Source organism: Salmo trutta, unplaced genomic scaffold (assembly GCF_901001165.1).
Source record: "Salmo trutta unplaced genomic scaffold, fSalTru1.1, whole genome shotgun sequence".
Lineage (NCBI taxonomy): Eukaryota > Metazoa > Chordata > Actinopteri > Salmoniformes > Salmonidae > Salmo > Salmo trutta.
Window position 1 is genome coordinate 76,247 of NW_021822749.1, and position 22,163 is coordinate 98,409.

General features: G+C 41.6%; 1 protein-coding gene and 1 long non-coding RNA gene across 6 annotated transcripts; both read left to right on the forward strand.

Annotated features, from left to right (window-relative positions):
- The first annotated feature begins 2,329 nt into the window (after window positions 1–2,329).
- Window positions 2,330–21,979, forward strand: LOC115184147 (interleukin-1 receptor-associated kinase 3). 5 transcript variants are annotated; one of them, XM_029745142.1, is made up of 14 exons: window positions 2,330–2,490; window positions 7,712–7,894; window positions 8,187–8,243; window positions 9,260–9,279; window positions 9,788–9,857; window positions 11,834–11,985; window positions 12,186–12,250; window positions 12,601–12,715; window positions 14,298–14,413; window positions 15,227–15,422; window positions 15,622–15,684; window positions 15,814–15,981; window positions 19,382–19,853; window positions 20,364–21,979. In XM_029745142.1, exons 1-14 carry the CDS (start codon window positions 2,388–2,390, stop codon window positions 20,498–20,500), a joined length of 1,917 nt encoding a protein of 638 aa, XP_029601002.1. In that variant the 5' UTR covers window positions 2,330–2,387; the 3' UTR covers window positions 20,501–21,979. The 5 variants fall into 5 exon arrangements, with proteins under 5 accessions (XP_029601002.1, XP_029601004.1, XP_029601001.1 ...); XM_029745144.1 differs by having other exon boundaries at window positions 9,788–9,803; XM_029745141.1 differs by lacking the exon at window positions 9,260–9,279 and having other exon boundaries at window positions 8,187–8,263.
- Window positions 16,003–19,375, forward strand: LOC115184151 (uncharacterized). Its single transcript, XR_003874204.1, has 3 exons — window positions 16,003–17,019; window positions 17,145–19,092; window positions 19,140–19,375. It is a non-coding gene; the product is annotated as an uncharacterized LOC115184151 (long non-coding RNA).
- Window positions 21,980–22,163: the final 184 nt, after the last annotated feature.

Sequence of the window (22,163 nt, forward strand, 5' to 3'; positions counted from 1 at the left end):
AGACCTGATCTATAATACGCTTCAGTGGAATAAATATACAGACCAGATCTATAATACGCTTCAGTGGAGTAAATATACAGACCAGATCTATAATACGCTTCAGTGGAATAAATATACAGCCCAGATCTACAATACGCTTCAGTGGAGTAAATATACAGACCTGATCTATAATACGCTTCAGTGGAGTAAATATACAGACCTAATCTATAATACGCTTCAGTGGAGTAAATATACAGACCTGATCTATAATACGCTTCAGTGGAGTAAATATACAGACCTGATCTATAATACGCTTCAGTGGAGTAAATATACAGACCTGATCTACAATACGCTTCAGTGGAGTAAATATACAAACCAGATCTATAATACGCTTCAGTGGAGTAAATATACAGACCAGATCTATAATACGCTTCAGTGGAGTAAATATACAGACCAGATCTACAATACGCTTCAGTGGAGTAAATATACAGACCAGATCTATAATACGCTTCAGTGGAGTAAATATACAGACCTGATCTATAATACGCTTCAGTGGAGTAAATATACAGACCTGATCTATAATACGCTTCAGTGGAGTAAATATACAGACCAGATCTATAATATGCTTCAGTGGAGTAAATATACAGACCTGATCTATAATAAGCTTCAGTGGAGTAAATATACAGACCTGATCTATAATACGCTTCAGTGGAGTAAATATACAGACCTGATCTATAATACGCTTCAGTGGAGTAAATATACAGACCAGATCTATAATACGCTTCAGTGGAGTAAATATACAGACCAGATCTATAATACGCTTCAGTGGAGTAAATATACAGACCTGATCTATAATACGCTTCAGTGGAATAAATATACAGACCAGATCTATAATACGCTTCAGTGGAGTAAATATACAGACCAGATCTATAATACGCTTCAGTGGAATAAATATACAGCCCAGATCTACAATACGCTTCAGTGGAGTAAATATACAGACCAGATCTATAATACGCTTCAGTGGAGTAAATATACAGACCTGATCTATAATACGCTTCAGTGGAGTAAATATACAGACCAGATCTATAATACGCTTCAGTGGAGTAAATATACAGACCTGATCTATAATACGCTTCGGTGGAGTAAATATACAGACCTGATCTATAATACGCTTCAGTGGAGTAAATATACAGACCAGATCTACAATACGCTTCAGTGGAGTAAATATACAGACCTGATCTACAATAAGCTTCAGTGGAGTAAATATACAGACCTGATCTATAATACGCTTCAGTGGAGTAAATATACAGACCAGATCTATAATACGCTTCAATGGAATAAATATACAGACCAGATCTACAATATGCTTCAGTGGAGTAAATATACAAACCAGATCTATAATACGCTTCAGTGGAATAAATATACAGAATATACAGACACCCCCGGCAGGAATAACAGAACTAGAAAATAATTTGTGCCAGTGGTGATATCCCTCCTAAACAGCTCAGGTTAATGTACCTATCCACCCAGTAAAGCCAGCAGGCTAGTCTCTTTTATCGGTATATACTGTATGTAAAGTTATGAATTTTGTGTTGTCAACTGTATTTGAACTTTAGACATGTACATGATACTGTCAGTAGCGTCAGTAATGTAACGTAACTGGTCATCTCAATGTGGCTCATTTCACAGTGGTTTCAGAGTCCCACAATCTTCCAGACCTATGATACTAATCTTTATGTCAACTCTTCACAGTTGTGACTAGGGAGGTGATTTCCCAGCAGGCAAAGTCCTGCAATAAGAGCTACAACACTAATATTGGTGTAAACTCTTGATAGTTGTGTTCTGTGGGTGTCCCGGAGTAGACTGATACCCCATTTCATTTATTCACAATACAATAAAAGTTCCTTATTGAACGCGATTCAAATGGTTACCAATAGTTGAATCATGCCCATATTTTGGACTAGATAATGCTAAACAAGGTTGGAATGTTGTTATATAAATTCAACAACAACAAAAAACAATAATGAATGAATTAGAAAATCTGTTGAAATAGCACTGTTAGATGTATTAGACCTTAGAATTGCATTGGGGACATAGTTATATCTCAACAAATTTTCTAAACTATGCTACTTTAATTAATACCATGGTGCTACTGTGGTATGTTCATTAATACAGTGAAATATAAGTATGCCCCCAATGCAATTCTAAGCTCTAATACATCTAACAGTGCTATTTCAACAGATTTTCTAATTCTTTCATTATTGTTTTTTTTTAATCGCGTTCAATAAGGAACTTTTATTTTGAAGGCGAACCGTAAATGAAACTTTCGTGGCTAGTCTTTATTGTGGCTAGCTTCACATAGGTCAGATTCCTGATGATAATAACGTTGTAGCTCAGTCGCAGTTGAGATGGACTCCTCTATGTACTTGTATGATGTCCCCCCAGTTTTCATTGAGACGTTTTGTAAGATAATCGACAGCGGTGATGACAGCCTCGGATGGCGCGGGCTCGGTGAGTAATGTGAACAAAGAAAAGTGTTACTTTCTGTGCGTTTAAACTGAATGATTATGGGTTTACCTAAACGGAAGTGTTGTGTACACTGTGGTACAGATTGTGTAGATTACATTTTACCGATCTCTTCTGTGATAAATTCACATTCAGTTTTTTCCCACCGCACTATGTACCGCTGTTAGTTTATAGCACATAGTATAATGTCACTATAACATCGGCAGACTGGGACAAAAATGTACAGTAGCGCTGGTATTTTAGCTACAGCAGCTCACATCACATCACTGCTCCATAAACCCTTTTCGAGGGCATTTGCCTCTTGCTTGTTCTCCCCTTCAAAATGTACCATGGTACTACTGTGCTACTTTCATTAATAACATGGTACTACTATGCTACTTCCGTTAATACCATGGTACTACTATGCTACTTTCATTAATACCATGGTACTACTATGCTACTTTCATTAATAACATGGTACTACTATGCTACTTCCGTTAATACCATGGTACTACTATGCTACTTTCATTAATACCATGGTACTACTATGCTACTTTCATTAATAACATGGTACTACTATGCTACTTTCATTAATAACATGGTACTACTATGCTACTTTCATTAACACCATGGTACTACTATGGTACTTTCATTAATAACATGGTACTACTATGGTACTTTCATTAATAACATGGTACTACTATGGCACTTTCGTTAATACCATGGTACTACTGTGGTACTTTCATTAATACCATGATACTTCTATGCTACTTTCATTAATAACATGGTACTACTATGGTACTTTCACTTATACCATGGTACTACTGTGGTACTTTCATTAATACCATGGTACTACGGTGGTACTTTCATTAATACCATGATACTTCTATGCTACTTTCATTAATACCATGATACTACTGTGGTACTTTCACTTATACCATGGTACTACTATGGTACTTTCATTAATACTATGGTACTACTGTGGTACTTTCATTAATACCATGATACTTCTATGCTACTTTCATTAATACCATGGTACTACTGTGGTACTTTCATTAATACATGGTACTACTGTGGTACTTTCATTAATACATGGTACTACTGTGGTACTTTCATTAATACCATACAGACAATACAGCCACATTACCCTAACTCTGTTTATACAGGAGCCTCGGTTATGAGGTTTGCATGTAATTCTTGTATAAAATGAATGAGTAAAGATGAAACTATTTGTGAAATGATATAATGTGATGTTAAACCTTTAATGTGAGAGAATTGTACTCCCTTTAAAGTTTAACTACGTCATTGACCACGCCCCCGTGAGCACAGACATGATCTGGCGTCATGGAAACGCCTTTTCTATGGTTACGAATAAAAAACCCTCCTAAGAAAATCCTCTTCAGACTGAGCAAACCCTCAGCGTGAGCTGTGATTGCAAATAGTTTAGACCACAAAAACCTCAGTGTAAACTAAGGTTGCAATGGTTGTTGAATTCCTAACCATACCACGTGGAGCATTGGCTACACGTCTGGAAATGGTTCAACGGAGACTATCGTTCCCTACAGAATAAGAGCAAATCTTAGATACTAATTACTAGTCTGCAGCTAGAAATGATGTAAACCTGGGACGAGAATACCGACAACCGCCGAAACATCTATCTATGAGAACATTTCTAAATGGTACTCTGAAGTATCCATTCTAACCACAAAAGACTTCAGGGAAACAGAAAGAGAGACATGAACTCTCCAGCAGACGGACTGATGATTCCAACAGAGATCACAACGACACATTGGTGTAAATATATATTGATTGCAATTATTCCAGAATGAGTGAGCGTTCATGTGCAAGGGATTAGCATTTCAATTAATATAATTATCAATTGTGTAGTGATCCCTTTAGTCTTTCCTGCTCTCTCAGTCCACACCCACTTCCCTTTGTCCACCAAGCCGTCATATCAGCTTAGCCCACTAGGGAATCTTCCCTATCCTTGTTAGTAACATATATCTACTGTTTGTTTGTTTATGCATTTCTGTGATTATTTAGTTAGTAAATAAATTATTAACCCAATTGGTGTATGATTTATACAGTGAGGGAAAAAAGTATTTCATCCCCTGCTGATTTTGTACGTTTGCCCACTGACAAAGAAATTATCAGTCTATAATTTTAATGGGAGGTTTATTTGAACAGTGAGAGACAGAATAACAACAAAAACATCCAGAAAAAAACGCATTTCAAAAATGTTATAAATTGATTGGCATTTTAATGAGGGAAATAAGTATTTGACCCCCTCTCAATCAGAAAGATTTCTGGCTCCCAGGTGTCTTTTATACAGGTAAAGAGCTGAGATTAGGAGCACACTCTTGAAGGGAGTGCTCCCAATCTCAGCTTGTTACCTGTATAAAAGACACCTGTCCACAGAAGCAATCAATCAAATTCCAAACTCTCCACCATGGCCAAGACCAAAGAGCTCTCCAAGGATGTCAGGGACAAGATTGTGGAGCTACACAAGGCTGGAATGGGCTACAAAATCATCGCCAAGCAGCTTGGTGAGAAGGTGACAACAGTTGGTGCGATTATTCGCAAATGGAAGAAACACAAAATAACTGTCAATCTCCCTCGGTCTGGGGCTCCATGCAAGATCTCACCTCGTGGAGTTGCAATGATCATGAGAACGGTGAGGAATCAGCCCAGAACTACATGGGAGGATCTTGTCAATGATCTCAAGGCAGCTGGGACCATAGTCACCAAGAAAACAATTGGTAACACACTACGCCGTGAAGGACTGAAATCCTGCAGCGCCCGCAAGGTCCCCCTGCTCAAGAAAGCACATATACATGCCCGTCTGAAGTTTGCCAATGAACATCTGAATGATTCAGAGGACAACTGGGTGAAAGTGTTGTGGTCAGATGAGACCAAAATGGAGCTCTTTGACATCAACTCAACTCGCCGTGTTCGGAGGAGGAGGAATGCTGCCTATGACCCCAAGAACACCATCCCCACGTCAAACATGGAGGTGGAAACATTATGCTTTGGGGGTGTTTTTCTGCTAAGGGGACAGGACAACTTCACCGCATCAAAGGGACGATGGACGGGGCCATGTACCGTCAAATCTTGGGTGAGAACCTCCTTCCCTCAGCCAGGGCATTGAAAATGGGTCGTGGATGGGTATTCCAGCATGACAATGACCCAAAACACACGGCCAAGGCAACAAAGGAGTGGCTCAAGAAGAAGCCCATTAAGGTCCTGGAGTGGCCTAGCCAGTCTCCAGACCTTAATCCCATAGAAAATCTGTGGAGGGAGCTGAAGGTTCGAGTTGCCAAACGTCATGACGCCTTGAAACCTTAATGACTTGGAGAAGATCTGCAAAGAGGAGTGGGACAAAATCCCTCCTGTGATGTGTGCAAACCTGGTGGCCAACTACAAGAAACGTCTGACCTCTGTGATTGCCAACAAGGGTTTTGCCACCAAGTACTAAGTCATGTTTTGCAGAGGGGTCAAATACTTATTTCCCTCATTAAAATGCAAATCATTTTATAACATTTTTGACATGCGTTTTTCTGGATTTTTTTGTTGTTATTCTGTCTCTCACTGTTCAAATAAACCTACCATTAAAATTATAGACTGGTCATTTCTTTGTCAATGGGCAAATGTACAAAATCAGCAGGGGATCAAATACTTTTTTCCCTCACTGTAGAGGACCATTGGCTTATGTTACCTTAATAAATGATAGTGCATGTCATGTTCCCGCTGCCCACTAAGCTGGGTTTAATATTAGTCATCATATACAGCCAAAACATTAAGGAACTGGCAGTACATCTGTGTCAAAGTCTCTTTTCCTCTCGTTTTTTTCTATTTAATTCAATATAAAACCATCTGTGTTTGTCATAGAAAGATGGGACTAGTTTCTGTGGATGGGACAGATTTCCAGCATTGTGCTTCATTTGAAGCAAGCAGTGATGGGCCCTCCCGATGAGCAAATTACATTTCAGACGGGACTTTCCAGCCTCCGATGGCGGTGGATATGCGATGGAATCCGACACCGGAGTCCCTAGTCACTGCAGTTAAATGTGATCTATTTTATTGACAAGTCAAGTGGCCACTTTAACAATGGAAACACATGTCATCAAAGATGGAAGGCAGGCGTGGAAAGTGAGATAAGGTAGGACCCCTCTAGCCAATGAGGGGCCAGATACATGGCTCTTCCTCTCTGCTACAGATCAGAAACCCTCGTTGCCTTGCCGGCTGAAGAGACTATTTTATACAATATACAGCCAAAATATGAGGCCTAACTGGCAACAGTAGGATGATCTGTGTCAGTGTGCGTGAGTCTTCCTCTGTATTCTGCCTATCTCAACTGCACCACTGTTCTCTGCAGCTCTCGGACCAGCACAACCAGAACTTTTAGCAAATAAGTGGGTTCATTTCAGACATTTAGCAACATCAGCACAACATGTCTTCTTTTGGTCTCAAACTGTTTCAGCACCACCTTTCTGTTTTCATGATCCATGATTTCCTGTTCTGACAGAGAGCTGGTCTCACTAATAAGTGACTGACAGAGAGCTGGTCTCACTGATAAGTGACTGACAGAGAGCTGGTCTCACTGATAAGTGACTGACAGAGAGCTGGTCTCACTGATAAGTGACTGACAGAGAGCTGGTCTCTTTGATAAGTGACTGACAGAGAGCTGGTCTCACTGATAAGTGACTGACAGAGAGCTGGTCTCACTGATAAGTGACTGACAGAGAGCTGGTCTCACTGATAAGTGACTGACAGAGAGCTGGTCTCTTTGATAAGTGACTGACAGAGAGCTGGTCTCACTGATAAGTGACTGACAGAGAGCTGGTCTCTTTGATAATGTGCGTTTGACTTTGAATGTGAATTTGCTCCACCTCAGCTCAGCCAATCAGAAAACTGGCCTGACCCATCTTGGTAGGGGAGCCAGCCATTGCTCACTGGTCAGCCAAATGCTCAGTATAGATTATTATGACAACAGAGAAATTGCGCAAAAGTCATATAAAAACACCGGCCGTGTCATTTTTAAAATATTAAAAAAAAAATATATATATATATATTTGGGTCAATTTCCACCAGCCCACCTCGTTAAAAGATGGTCCGGCCCTTCTGGCATTTGCCAGAATTGCCAGACGGCCAATTCGCCCATGCACTTTAAGAACGTGCTTCCTGTTGTAAATATGTTTATTTCTCTACTTTATCTATCCCCCTTCAGCTGCGCGTATTGTGCCAAGTTGGATGGAGGTGCGACGCACTGAGAGGCTGGAGGCAATAGGCAAGAGCCCCACGCGAGAACTCATCTGGTCGTGGGCGCAACAGAACAAAACGGTTGGGGACCTTGTGAATGTGTTGGAGGATATGGGTCACTACAGAGCTCTACAGCTCTTTAACCCTCAAGGTAAGGGACTAGATTAGACTATATGACGGTGCAGTTTGTGTCAGTTTCGTATAGCATTCTACACCTCATGGCTTCTACAACTGTAGCTTGTTTTTCCACTGAAGCAAACCCTTTGGTTTCACTTCTGTAATGTCATTGTTGTGTAAACTTCCTCTATTCGTGTGCAAGCACTCAACACTGTCAACAAAACATTTAGCAATCTGTCATTTTCAGTGTCCTGCTACACTAATGGTTGATAATGTAGGTCTATGTTATTAGTGGTTAATAAAACAGTGAAATGTTGTCCTTTTAGAAACACAGTATTCCTTTCCCAACAGTGGACCATCAAAGAGCAGCAGGGATAACCCCTCCCCTCCCCAGTCACCCGCGGTAGGCTACTAGTTATGTTATGATATATCTATTAATCAAACCCCTCCCCAGTCACCCGCGGTAGGCTACTAGTTATGTTATGATATATCTATTAATCAAACCCCTCCCCAGTCACCCGCGGTAGGCTACTAGTTATGTTATGATATATCTATTAATCAAACCCCCTCCCCAGTCACCCGCGGTAGGCTACTTGTTATGTCATGATATATCTATTAATCAAACCCCTCCCCTCCCCAGTCACCCGCGGTAGGCTACTAGTTATGTTATGATATATCTATTAATCAAACCCCTCCCCTCACCAGTCACCTGCGGTGGGCTACTAGTTATGTCATGATATATCTATTAATCAAACCCCTCCCCAGTCACCCGCGGTAGGCTACTAGTCATGTCATGATATATCTATTAATCAAACCCCTCCCCTCCCCAGTCACCCGCGGTAGGCTACTAGTTATGTCATGATATATCTATTAATCAAACCCCTCCCCTCCCCAGTCACCCGCGGTAGGCTACTAGTTATGTCATGATATATCTATTAATCAAACCCCTCCCCTCCCCAGTCACCCATCGTAGGCTACTAGTTATGTCATGATATATCTATTAATCAAACCCCTCCCCTCCTCAGTCACCCGCGGTAGGCTACTAGTTATGTCATGATATATCTATTAATCAAACCCCTCCCCTCCCCAGTCACCCGCGGTAGGCTACTAGTTATGTCATGATATATCTATTAACCAAACCCCTCCCCTCCCCAGTCACCCGCGGTAGGCTACTAGTTATGTCATGATATATCTATTAATCAAACCCCTCCCCTCCTCAGTCACCCGTGGTAGACAACTAGTTATGTCATGATATATCAATTAATCAAAACCCTCCCCTCTTCAGTCACCCACGGTAGGCTACTAGTTATGTCATGATATATCTATTAATCAAACCCCTCCCCTCCCCAGTCACCCGCGGTAGGCTACTAGTTATGTCATGATATATCTATTAATCAAACCCCTCCCCAGTCACCCGCGGTAGGCTACTAGTTATGTCATGATATATCTATTAATCAAACCCCTCCCCTCCTCAGTCACCCACGGTAGGCTACTAGTTATGTCATGATATATCTATTAATCAAACCCCTCCCCTCCTCAACCGTGGTAGGCTACTAGTCATGTCATGATATATCTATTAATCAAACCCCCTCCTCAGTCACCCGTGATAGGCTCCTAGTCATGATCACCCTATTATGTTATGACCCATGTAGTTTGTGTTGAACTTGAAATGAATAATCGCCCTTTTATAGAGACGAGTCATTTTCACCTTAATGAATGTATGAAAGTGTGTCTCATATGGGTCCCTGTTGTCTACGTAGGCTAGTCCATGTGTCACCCTGTAATTCATCCTTTGTTACACTGTAATAACTGTTGTCTACGTAGGCTAGTCCATGTGTCACCCTGTAATTCATCCTTTGTTACACTGTAATAACTGTTGTGTGTTCCATGTTGTGTGTGTTTTTGTCATCATGTCCTGTTTTCTCAGTCACCCCCACCTGACAGTGAGTCAACCCAACCTGGTTGGAACCAGTCTAATTATCATGTGTCTGGTGAAGGTACTTGACTGAAAGGTTGCTGAGCCGACAGTGAAAAACTGCCCGTGTGCCCTTGAACAAGGCACTTAACCCTAATTTGTTCCAGGGGCGCCGTACTACTACCTTGTAAAACAATACATTACACTACACCTATCCGATGTATGTGACAATGTTATTATTCTTTTGATTTTGTATGTCTTGTCCACCTGTTAATATTTCTAATGAGATGAATACATTAGATTGCTGAGTCATTTCATTGTTTCAGTAGGAATTGTATTCATCATGCAATGTTAGTACTTCTATCACATGTTCATGTTGGGTCATCAAAACATCACACCTCATCAAAACATCACACCTCATCAAAACATCACACCTCATCAAAACATCACACCTCATCAAAACATCACACCTCATCAAAACATCACACCTCATCAAAACATCACACCTCATCAAAACATCACACCGCATCAAAACATCACACCTCATCAAAACATCACACCTCATCAAAACATCACACCTCATCAAAACATCACACCGCAGCATCTGTTGAGATGGTCCCTAGATACAACAGACTGATGTGTTGAGATGGTCCCTAGTTACAACAGACTGATGTGTTGAGATGGTCCCTAGATACAACAGACTGATGTGTTGAGATGGTCCCTAGATACAACAGACTGATGTGTTGAGATGGTCCCTAGATACAACAGACTGATGTGTTGAGATGGTCCCTAGATACAACAGACTGATGTGTTGAGATGGTCCCTAGATACAACAGACTGATGTGTTGAGATGGTCCCTAGATACAACAGACTGATGTGTTGAGATGGTCCCTAGATACAACAGACTGATGTGTTGAGATGGTCCCTAGATACAACAGACTGATGTGTTGAGATGGTCCCTAGATACAACAGACTGATGTGCTGAGATGGTCCCTAGATACAACAGACTGATGTGTTGAGATGGTCCATAGATACAACAGACTGATGTGTTGAGATGGACCCTAGATACAACAGACTGATGTGTTGAGATGGTCCCTAGATACAACAGACTGATGTGCTGAGATGGTCCCTAGATACAACAGACTGATGTGTTGAGATGGTCCCTAGATACAACAGACTGATGTGTTGAGATGGTCCCTAGATACAACAGACTGATGTGTTGAGATGGTCCCTAGATACAACAGACTGATGTGTTGAGATGGACCCTAGATACAACAGACTGATGTGTTGAGATGGTCCCTAGATACAACAGACTGATGTGTTGAGATGGTCCATAGATACAACAGACTGATGTGTTGAGATGGACCCTAGATACAACAGACTGATGTGTTGAGATGGTCCCTAGATACAACAGACTGATGTGTTGAGATGGTCCCTAGATACAACAGACTGATGTGTTGAGATGGTCCCTAGATACAACAGACTGATGTGTTGAGATGGTCCCTAGATACAACAGACTGATGTGTTGAGATGGTCCCTAGATACAACAGACTGATGTGTTGAGATGGTCCCTAGATACAACAGACTCATGAATAATATTGATGGCATTATGCGGAACGTCCAATGAGAGGAAGCTTCTGAGAGGTATCCAATTCCCTATTTCACTTCCCTTTTTATTTCGTGGTTTCACTGACGACCAGTATCATAGGGTGCAACCCAAATGGGCACCCTATTCCCTAAATAGTGCCCATGGGTCAAAAGTAGTCCACTATGTAGGGAATAGGGTGCTGTTTGGGACGTAACCATACGGCTCATTGAACATGTGTAAAAGTACTAGTGAGAATGCTGAGGTTTTTCCTCGTTTCTCTGCGTCTGTTCTAAGTATTCTCACCTTGTTGCTAGGTAGAAACCACAGGCTTAGTGTTTTGACCTTGTTTCTCGGTAGAAACCACAGGCTTAGTGTTTTCACTTTGTTGCTAGGTAGAAACCACCGGCTTAGTGTTTTGATCTTGTTTCTCGGTAGAAACCACAGGCTTAGTGTTTTCACTTTGTTGCTAGGTAGAAACCACAGGCTTGTGATCACCTACTCAGACGTCATAGAGGGAACTAGACATTTTCACCAGGACATGAAGATCTCTGAGGGCAGCTTCTCTGCTGTCTACAGAGCGGTAAAGGGAAATGAAACCTTCGCTGTCAAGCTCTTTAAGCAGGTACTGACACTCCCACTCCATACCGTGCTCCATTTATAAAAGTCATCTTTTCAAAATGGCCCTGGCTTGATGGAGATTAAATATAATAAAGGTCATTATTCAACTAGAGAGACATTTATTTGGTTATGTGCTTCAAAAGGACTGAGGACGTACACAACACAGTTCAAGTGTTTGTTGGTCTTCTTCGTTGGTCTGTACAGGTGCAGAAAGCCTCATGGAGGAAGTTGTGGGATCTATTCAGGAGAGAGATGGAAGTTCATCATCTGTATGTCTAACTACTCCATTCATCCTCCATTTTAGATTGTTTCTGTATGTCTAACTACTCCATTCATCCTCCATTTTAGATTGTTTCTGTATGTCTACCTACTCCATTCATCCTCCATTTTAGATGGTTTCTGTATGTCTACCTACTCCATTCATCCTCCATTTTAGATTGTTTCTGTATGTCTACCTACTGCATTCATCCTCCATTTTAGATTGTTTTTCTGTATGTCTACCTACTCCATTCATCCTCCATTTTAGATTGTTTCTGTATGTCTACCTACTCCATTCATCCTCCATTTTAGATTGTTTCTGTCTTTTACTAATCATCAAATCTGCCTGTTTATCCTTCAGCTACCAGCATCCTAACATCTTAGAGCTGTTGGGTTGTTACTCTGATGGGGATCGTTACTGGCTGGTATACCCTTACCTTCCCAACGGATCACTGTTCCACAGACTGCATGACCAGGTGAGATGTTCTATTCTATACCCCCTACCTTCCCAACGGATCACTGTTCCACAGACTGCATGACCAGGTGAGATGTTCTATTCTATACCCCCTACCTTCCCAACGGATCACTGTTCCAGACTGCATGACCAGGTGAGATGTTCTATTCTATACCCCCTACCTTCCCAACGGATCACTGTTCCACAGACTGCATGACCAGGTGAGATGTTCTATTCTATACCCCCTACCTTCCCAACGGATCACTGTTCCACAGACTGCATGACCAGGTGAGATGTTCTATTCTATACCCCCTACCTTCCCAACGGATCACTGTTCCACAGACTGCATGACCAGGTGAGATGTTCTATTCTATACCCCCTACCTTCCCAACGGATCACTGTTCCACAGACTGCATGACCAGGTGAGATGTTCTATTCTATACCCCCTACCTTCCCAACGGATCACTGTTCCACAGACTGCATGACCAGGTGAGATGTTCTATTCTATACCCCCTACCTTCCCAACGGATCACTGTTCCACAGACTGCATGACCAGGTGAGATGTTCTATTCTATACCCCCTACCTTCCCAACGGATCACTGTTCCACAGACTGCATGACCAGGTGAGATGTTCTATTCTATACCCCCTACCTTCCCAACGGATCACTGTTCCACAGACTGCATGACCAGGTGAGATGTTCTATTCTATACCCCCTACCTTCCCAACGGATCACTGTTCCACAGACTGCATGACCAGGTGAGATGTTCTATTCTATACCCCCTACCTTCCCAACGGATCACTGTTCCACAGACTGCATGACCAGGTGAGATGTTCTATTCTATACCCCCTACCTTCCCAACGGATCACTGTTCCACAGACTGCATGACCAGGTGAGATGTTCTATTCTATACCCCCTACCTTCCCAACGGATCACTGTTCCACAGACTGCATGACCAGGTGAGATGTTCTATTCTATACCCCCTACCTTCCCAACGGATCACTGTTCCACAGACTGCATGACCAGGTGAGATGTTCTATTCTATACCCCCTACCTTCCCAACGGATCACTGTTCCACAGACTGCATGACCAGGTGAGATGTTCTATTCTATACCCCCTACCTTCCCAACGGATCACTGTTCCACAGACTGCATGACCAGGTGAGATGTTCTATTCTATACCCCCTACCTTCCCAACGGATCACTGTTCCACAGACTGCATGACCAGGTGAGATGTTCTATTCTATACCCCCTACCTTCCCAACGGATCACTGTTCCACAGACTGCATGACCAGGTGAGATGTTCTATTCTATACCCCCTACCTTCCCAACGGATCACTGTTCCACAGACTGCATGACCAGGTGAGATGTTCTATTCTATACCCCCTACCTTCCCAACGGATCACTGTTCCACAGACTGCATGACCAGGTGAGATGTTCTATTCTATACCCCCTACCTTCCATTTTATTCTACTAAACTACTATTCTATTCTATTTCAATGCCAAACATATCAGTGTATCTGTCTCTGTGGTGGACAGACTGTATGGTAGTAGGTGTATTGATGTTTAAATGCTAACATGTCTCCCCTCCTGCATCTCTCTGTAGAACGTAGTGCCTCTCTCATGGCAGGAGCGTCTGGACATCATCAAGGGGACGGCTAAGGCTGTACATCACCTACACATGGCCCAGCCCTGCACTGTGGTCTGTGGTAACATCACAAGGTACCAGCTCAAACCCCTAGTCAATAACATAACAAGGTACCAGCTCAAACCCCTAGTCAATAACATAACAAGGTACCAGCTCAAACCCCTAGTCAATAACATAACAAGGTACCAGCTCAAACCCCTAGTCAATAACATAACAAGGTACCAGCTCAAACCCCTAGTCAATAACATAACAAGGTACCAGCTCAAACCCCTAGTCAATAACATAACAAGGTACCAGCTCAAACCCCTAGTCAATAACATAACAAGGTACCAGCTCAAACCCCTAGTCAATAACATAACAAGGTACCAGGTCAAACCCCTAGTCAATAACATAACAAGGTACCAGGTCAAACCCCTAGTCAATAACATAACAAGGTACCAGTTCAAACCCCTAGTCAATAACATAACAAGGTACCAGCTCAAACCCTTAATCTAGTCACTCACCTCACCCCCTTTCACCCCCTAGCCTAGTGGTTAGTGCGTTGGACTAGTAACCGGAAGGTTGCAAGATCAAATCCCCGAGCTGACAAGGTTCCTAGGCCATCATTGTAAATAAGAATTAGTTGTTTACTGACTTGCCTAGTTAAGTAAAGGTTCAATTAGAAAAATACAAATGTCAGGGTCTTGGTGAATGATGGGACCAGGAAAGAGACAGACTTTTTTTTAAAGCATTGGTTTTAGCATAGCATAACACAGCATATCACAGTATAACATAGCCTAGCCTAGCGTAACACAGCATATCACAGTATAACATAGCCTAGCCTAGCATAACACATTTCCAAAGATCCCTGTCACACCTGAGTTCCAAAGCGTATTCTCTCTGTGTAGTTCTAACATACTGCTGGACGAGCAGCTGCAGCCCAAGCTGTCTGATTTTGGGACGGCCCGTCTCAGACCCCACTCTGTCAGTCAGAGCTGCACCGTTACCTTGGATACGACCTTCGGAACCCTGGGCTACCTGCCGGAGGAATACATCCGAGACGGAAAGCTGTCCGTCAGTCTGGACGTGTTCAGCTTAGGAGTGGTGAGTTAGTGAACACTTGACAAAAAATGCTCTGAAACATATTTTTGACAAAACAATCCTCTTTCAACAGACGTGGTCTTTGTCAGCTACTTGCGACTAATACTAGATAAACTGATCTGAATGCCAGAACATAGCTGTTTGTGAATTGATTGGATGTCTATGACCAGAACCTGTTAATAAGAACCTTTTTCTTCTTTAGGTTATAATGGAAATATTAACGGGACGGAAGGTTAGAGAGGAGACTCCTAAACACACCCTGCTGGTGAGACTAGAATTACATTTTCGTACTTTCGGAAATTGCACATTGATTTGAAATGCTTGCAAACACATGAAATAATGCTGGATTGCTGGATACATGCAGTCTGGTTCATCCTACCTCCCTCCCATCCAGAGAGACGTCCTAAGTGGAGAGGTGGAGGACACTGGCAGTGTAGACTCCTGTCTTCAGTATCTGGACCCGAGAGCTGGTCTTTGTCCCCATTCTATGTCTTTTACCTTGTTGCGTCTAGCCCTGGACTGCACCTCTACACGACCACGCAACAGACCCACCATGGAGAATGTGAGTCAACTCAATACAATTCAATGCAATCCAGTTCAATTTAGTTCAATTCAATTCTACTTTATTGAGTTGGGTAAATGTGAGAATAGGGACATGAACCTGACTTTTAGAGTCAAGGTTCAGGGTAGGACTGTTTGTTTGATTTTCCACTGAATCAGACCTGAATCAGACCTGGGCAGAAAATAGTTTATTTTGTAGTTTGTTTGAAAATACCAACTTTTGAAATACTCGAGGTAGTCGAAGATAGTTTAGGTAGAGTTTGAGCTTGTCGAAGATAGTTTAGGTACAGTTTGAGCTAGTCGAAGATAGTTTAGGTAGAGTTTGAGCTAGTCTAAGATAGTTTAGGTAGAGTTTGAGCTAGTCTAAGATAGTTTAGGTAGAGTTTGAGCTAGTCGAAGATAGTTTAGGTAGAGTTTGAGCTAGTCGAAGATAGTTTAGGTAGAGTTTGAGGTAGTTGTTTTGATATTCAAATACAGGTCTCAGGAAAAGAATACCTCACAAATAGCCAAATCATATTTGAAGGTATTTGAATATATGCAAGTTATTTGAAAAACTAAAAAATATTTATTTGGTGGCTGCCAAATATTCAATGAAGAACCCAAAACTATAACAGTTAGTTGAATTAGTCTAAATACATGATAATTAGCACATAGTTTGGAGGCTCTCAGATATGAATCTTAATATAGTCTATAGCCTAGAATGAAATAAATGAGGGACATGGAATCACCTCAACATTAGAGGAGATTAACAAAATGACTGACAAATATGTTCCTAATGAGTGACATAAGGTTATACGGTAATGAGTGACATAAGGTTATACGATAATGAGTGACATAAGGTTATACGGTAATGAGTGACATAAGGTTATACGGTAATGCATGACATAAGGTTATACGGTAATGAGTGACATAAGGTTATACGGTAATGAGTGATATAAGGTTATACGGTAATGAGTGACATAAGGTTATACGGTAATGAGTGACATAAGGTTATACGGTAATGAGTGACATGAGGTTATACGGTAATGAGTGACATAAGGTTATACGGTAATGAGTGACATAAGGTTATACGGTAATGCATGACATACGGTTATACGGTAATGAGTGACATAAGGTTATACGGTAATGAGTGGCATAAGGTTATATGGTAATGAGTGACATAAGGTTATACGGTAACACTTGACATCCAGTTCTTGTACATATGTAGTAACTTTGTGATTATTACAATAGCAACATTGTTGTTACATAGGACTTTGGAAATGTCTTTATAATTACACAATAATGGAGTTATTAAATGAAATAAGGAACAGTCACTATTCTTGTGTAGAGTAGTTACAAAAATTCTCAGCTCATTGCTATGCAATTCAAATGCAATTACCAAATTATTATGTAACAAAATGCTAATACAAGGTAATTAAAGTTGTTTTACTCCGGCACAAGAACAGTTTAATGTTAAATGTTACTTAGAATGCTAACAGTAACAAAATATGGCTATTAAGTGTTGAAAGCAAACGAAATATCCCAAAACTGCCTTCTCGAATCAACTACAGCTAAGGTAGGTGGAAAATCATGTTAGTTTATATTCTGAGTAAATTATCAATTTAAAGATGGTGTAGTGTGTGTTTAAAACAAGAACACTTCCTCTCAGATGGACAAAGAGGTTCGACGTTGTTTGCAAATGGATTTGAATTACTCTGCAGTATTTTCAGGTATTATAAAATTAATTGCAGCTTTCAACCTTTTCAATGGCATGTTGAAATAGTCATACAGTACAGATGTAGGATCTTAGTTTGTGCCAGTTTGCTACAGCAGGAAAATAATCCTCAGCAACAGGAAATGTGAATTATGTGGATTATAATTAATGGACATTTTTGTATTGGTTGACACATTTTTCATTAGGGCAAATGAAATCTGAAATGTTAAAGTCAATATTACAAACTTTAGAAGCCTTTTCAAAACTCAAATACACTACAAGTTTGCATTTTCTGCTGTGCAGGAAAATTCTCAGCAACAAAAGTGTGATCAAAGTAAGATCCTACATCTGTAGTTGACCGTCACAATTTATGTTTACTTATCTGTAAAAAAAAAAAAAGGACATTTAGGAGAATGGACATTTACAGAATGTTCACATAGAAATGTATTGTGAAGATCAAATATGACTGTCAGATAGATTGGAATAGGATAGGAGATTGGGCTCTGTTCATTCTATTTCTATCCTCAACATACAGTTCTAGATACAGCCCTGTCATTGGTTGAAGACAGCCAATCCAACATACAGTTCTAGATACAGCCCTGTCATTAGAAGAAGACAGCCAATCCAACATACAGTTCTAGATACAGCCCTGTCATTAGTTGAAGACAGCCAATCCAACATACAGTTCTAGATACAGCCCTGCCATTAGTTGAAGACAGCCAATCCAACATACAGTTCTAGATACAGCCCTGCCATTAGTTGAAGACAGCCAATCCAACATACAGTTCTAGATACAGTCCTGTCATTAGTTGAAGACAGCCAATCCAACATACAGTTCTAGATACAGCCCTGCCATTAGTTGAAGACAGCCAATCCAACATATAGTTCTAGATACAGTCCTGTCATTAGTTGAAGACAGCCAATCCAACATACAGTTCTAGATACAGCCCTGTCATTAGTTGAAGACAGCCAATCCAACATACAGTTCTAGATACAGCCCTGTCATTAGTTGAAGACAGCCAATCCAACATACAGTTCTAGATACAGCCCTGTCATTAGTTGAAGACAGCCAATCCCATACAGTTCTAGATACAGCCCTGTCATTAGTTGAAGAGCCAATCCAATAGTTTCTGAAATGCTGTCACTTCCTGAGATCTGTATTGAAATAGTTTTTTTGAAGTTGTCCTTTTTTGAGGATCTGTTTTCAAGTAGTTGTAGTGACCTCCAAAGTAACTATTTGTTTCTCTGAAAGCAGCGTTAAAACTAGAGTTCTCTTAGGTCTGGACTGAACTCTGAAAGCAGCGTTAAAACTAGAGTTCTCTTAGGTCTGGACTGAACTCTGAAAGCAGCGTTAAAACTAGAGTTCTCTTAGGTCTGGACTGAACTCTGAAAGCAGCGTTAAAACTAGAGTTCTCTTAGGTCTGGACTGAACTCTGAAAGCAGCGTTAAAACTAGAGTTCTCTTAGGTCTGGACTGAATACTGTAGCTAGGTGAAGGGCTGACTAGACAAATGAGAACAAAAGTCATTTACAGCCTCTCGACATCTGTGGTCTTAGTAAATATTGACTTTATGAGTCATACTAGATTTCTGTCTGTCCATTTTTGGTGAGTGAAGAGATTACTGCTTTTATATACAGGTAAATCATTGATAGCACATTGTCTTTTACAATAATGAAATGGGTGTTCTCCCCCAACCGGCCTCTTCCAGGTGTTACAGGTATTGAGCCAGCTGCTTCCCCTGCCGTGCCCACCTGAAGACCAGCCACACACTCTGACCGACGAGGCCCCAGCTCCCCCTGCCTCTCCTGCCCAGACGGGACATGGCCCCAGCTCCAACCCCAGCCCCAGTGTGCCTGTGGAGGATGATGAGCTGCACAGTTACCCCATTGAGAACCCACAGCCAGCTCCAGCCCAGGGAGGGCCCTGTGAGTGTAGCCAGTCAGAGGTCACCTATCTGGGCAGTGGGGAGCGGAGCAGCCACCTGTCACGGGAGGGGGCAGGGGAAAGAGCAGGACTAGGGGCTGATGAGGCTGACCAGAGCCTACAGACCAATGGAGAGCCAGTGGATCTTTACAGTAGCTGGCCAGTCCAGTGTAGCTGTTCAGCTGAGGTGGATGGACTGGGCTGTGAGGACTGTAGAGCCAATGGGTTTACTCCCTGCCCCTCAGACCTCCCTCAAGGCAAGTATTATGTTTGGGACCAGGAGTTATACCTCACCACCTTACCTAACCAGGTTTAAGCCCAAGGCCCTACCTATGGAATGTAACTACCTATAGACTGTAACTACCTATAGACTGTAACTACCTATAGACTGTAACTCCCTATAGACTGTAACTACCTATAGACTGTAACTACCTATAGACTGTAACTCCCTATAGACTGTAACTACCTATAGACTGTAACTACCGATAGACTGTAACTACCTATAGACTGTAACTACCTATAGACTGTAACTCCCTATAGACTGTAACTCCCTATAGACTGTAATTACCTATAGACTGTAACTAGGACCTGGAGGTTATCCAGGTCGGGTCAAAGGGTCAAGGAAAAACAGTGTTTTAGCTATAGAACCTGGTTGTATAAAAATGAAGATTTCAGAGATCATTTCTTCTTTACCCAGCAGCCAATGTTGAGTCAGACTCACATACTGGAACCTTGGTTTAATTCTAATTGTTCTGTCTATGTTACAGGTGACCTCAGCTTCTCTTCCCTCAGTATAGTGGACAACCCTGCCAAGCAGAGAATGATGAATAAGATTGATCTGTACAACAGAGGCCTCCTCAGAACAGAGGAACTCCTCTCTGTCTCCATGACCACCCAGGAGTGAGAAAGCTGATCTGGGATCTGCTTGCCCTCCACGAATCCTAATCTTAACCATTAGAGGGTAAAAACACAAAACAGACCCCAGACCAGCATCTAGGACAACTTCACTACTTTGAATGACACATGCATACAGTACATGGCCTGCTGAGAGAGAGGGTTAACTTATCCATATATCTGACTTAGTCATTGCTGGCCCTAGTTAAATGGCCTGGCCCTGGTTAAATGACCTGGCCCTGGTTAAATGACCTGGTCCTGGTTAAATGACCTGGCCCTGGTTAAATGACCTGACCCTGGTTAAATGACCTGGCCCTGGTTAAATGGTCTGGGCCTGGTTAAATGACCTGGCCCTGGTTAAATGACCTGGCCCTGGTTAAATGGTCTGGCCCTGGTTAAATGGCCTGGCCCTGGTTAAATGGCCTGGCCCTGGTTAAATGGCCTGGCCCTGGTTAAATGACCTGGCCCTGGTTAAATGACCTGGCCCTGGTTAAATGACCTGGCCCTGGTTAAATGACCTGGTCCTGGTTAAATGACTTGGCCCTGGTTAAATGACCTGGTCCTGGTTAAATGACCTGGCCCTGGTTAAATGACCTGGCCCTGGTTAAATGACCTGGCCCTGGTTAAATGACCTGGCCCTGGTTAAATGACCTGGCCCCGGTTAAATGGCCTGGCCCCGGTTAAATGACCTGGTCCCGGTTAAATGACCTGGCCCTGGTTAAATGACCTGGTCCCGGTTAAATGACCTGGCCCTGGTTAAATGACCTGGTCCTGGTTAAATGACCTGGCCCTGGTTCAATGGCATGGCCCTGGTTAAATGACCTGGCCCTGGTTAAATGACCTGGTCCTGGTTAAATGACCTGGTCCTGGTTAAATTACCTGGCATGGCCACTCAGCCACAGGATACTGTAGATGGTGTCAAATCTCCCTTTCTCTAAATGACTGTACGGATCTGGGCTGGGTTTCCCAAAAAGCATCGTAGCACTATGATCATCTTTGGTCCATTTAGTTTCAATGGAATTAAGATGGTTAGTGCTACGATGCTTTTGGGAAATCCAGCCCTGGTATGTGACAAGACGTGATGTTCATATGCTTGAATGATAGCAATCTATGTCCTTCATTGACAGTATATTATGCTAAAAATATATATTCTTGTAGAAAGATATTTATTATCTGCTGACAGATTCCATTTTATATTTGTTATTTATAAAATTAGGATATGATTTATACAGTACTTCTATAATAAAAACATTTTATAAAGATAATTTAAAATGATAGTTCATGCTAAAACGTTAGCGTGTAGAAACAGTGCCAGGGAAACTAAACCAAAGCATGAATTGCTGTCATACCTTGTCCATAGACTACTTACAGGGTAAGGAAACCAATGTGTCATTTTGTAATTTGGGTCAACTATCCCTTTACTTATGTTTTGTAAATTGACTTTACATTTTGTCATGCCTTTTATTAATAAAATAAGATTGACAATGTGGATGAATTCGTTTTAATTATTTGTAGGTAAAAAAAACTATATTCCGCTTTCACTGTAATACACAACTATAACTGCATTCATGACTTACAATAAGATGGTGTAGTATCTGGTAAGCCTAATGGTAAGCCTAATGGTAAGCCTAATGGTAAGCCTAATGGTAAGCCTAATGGTAAGCCTAATGGTA

Excerpts from the sequence above, each read along its gene's own strand:
- LOC115184147 (XM_029745141.1), top strand. The coding sequence starts at position 2,388 with ATGGACTCCTCTATGTACTTGTATGATGTCCCCCCAGTTTTCATTGAG. Across the intron at positions 7,895-8,186 it reads ACAGCTCTTTAACCCTCAAG|AAACACAGTATTCCTTTCCC; the intron begins GTAAGGGACTAG and ends TTGTCCTTTTAG. Across the intron at positions 15,685-15,813 it reads CTCCTAAACACACCCTGCTG|AGAGACGTCCTAAGTGGAGA; the intron begins GTGAGACTAGAA and ends CCTCCCATCCAG.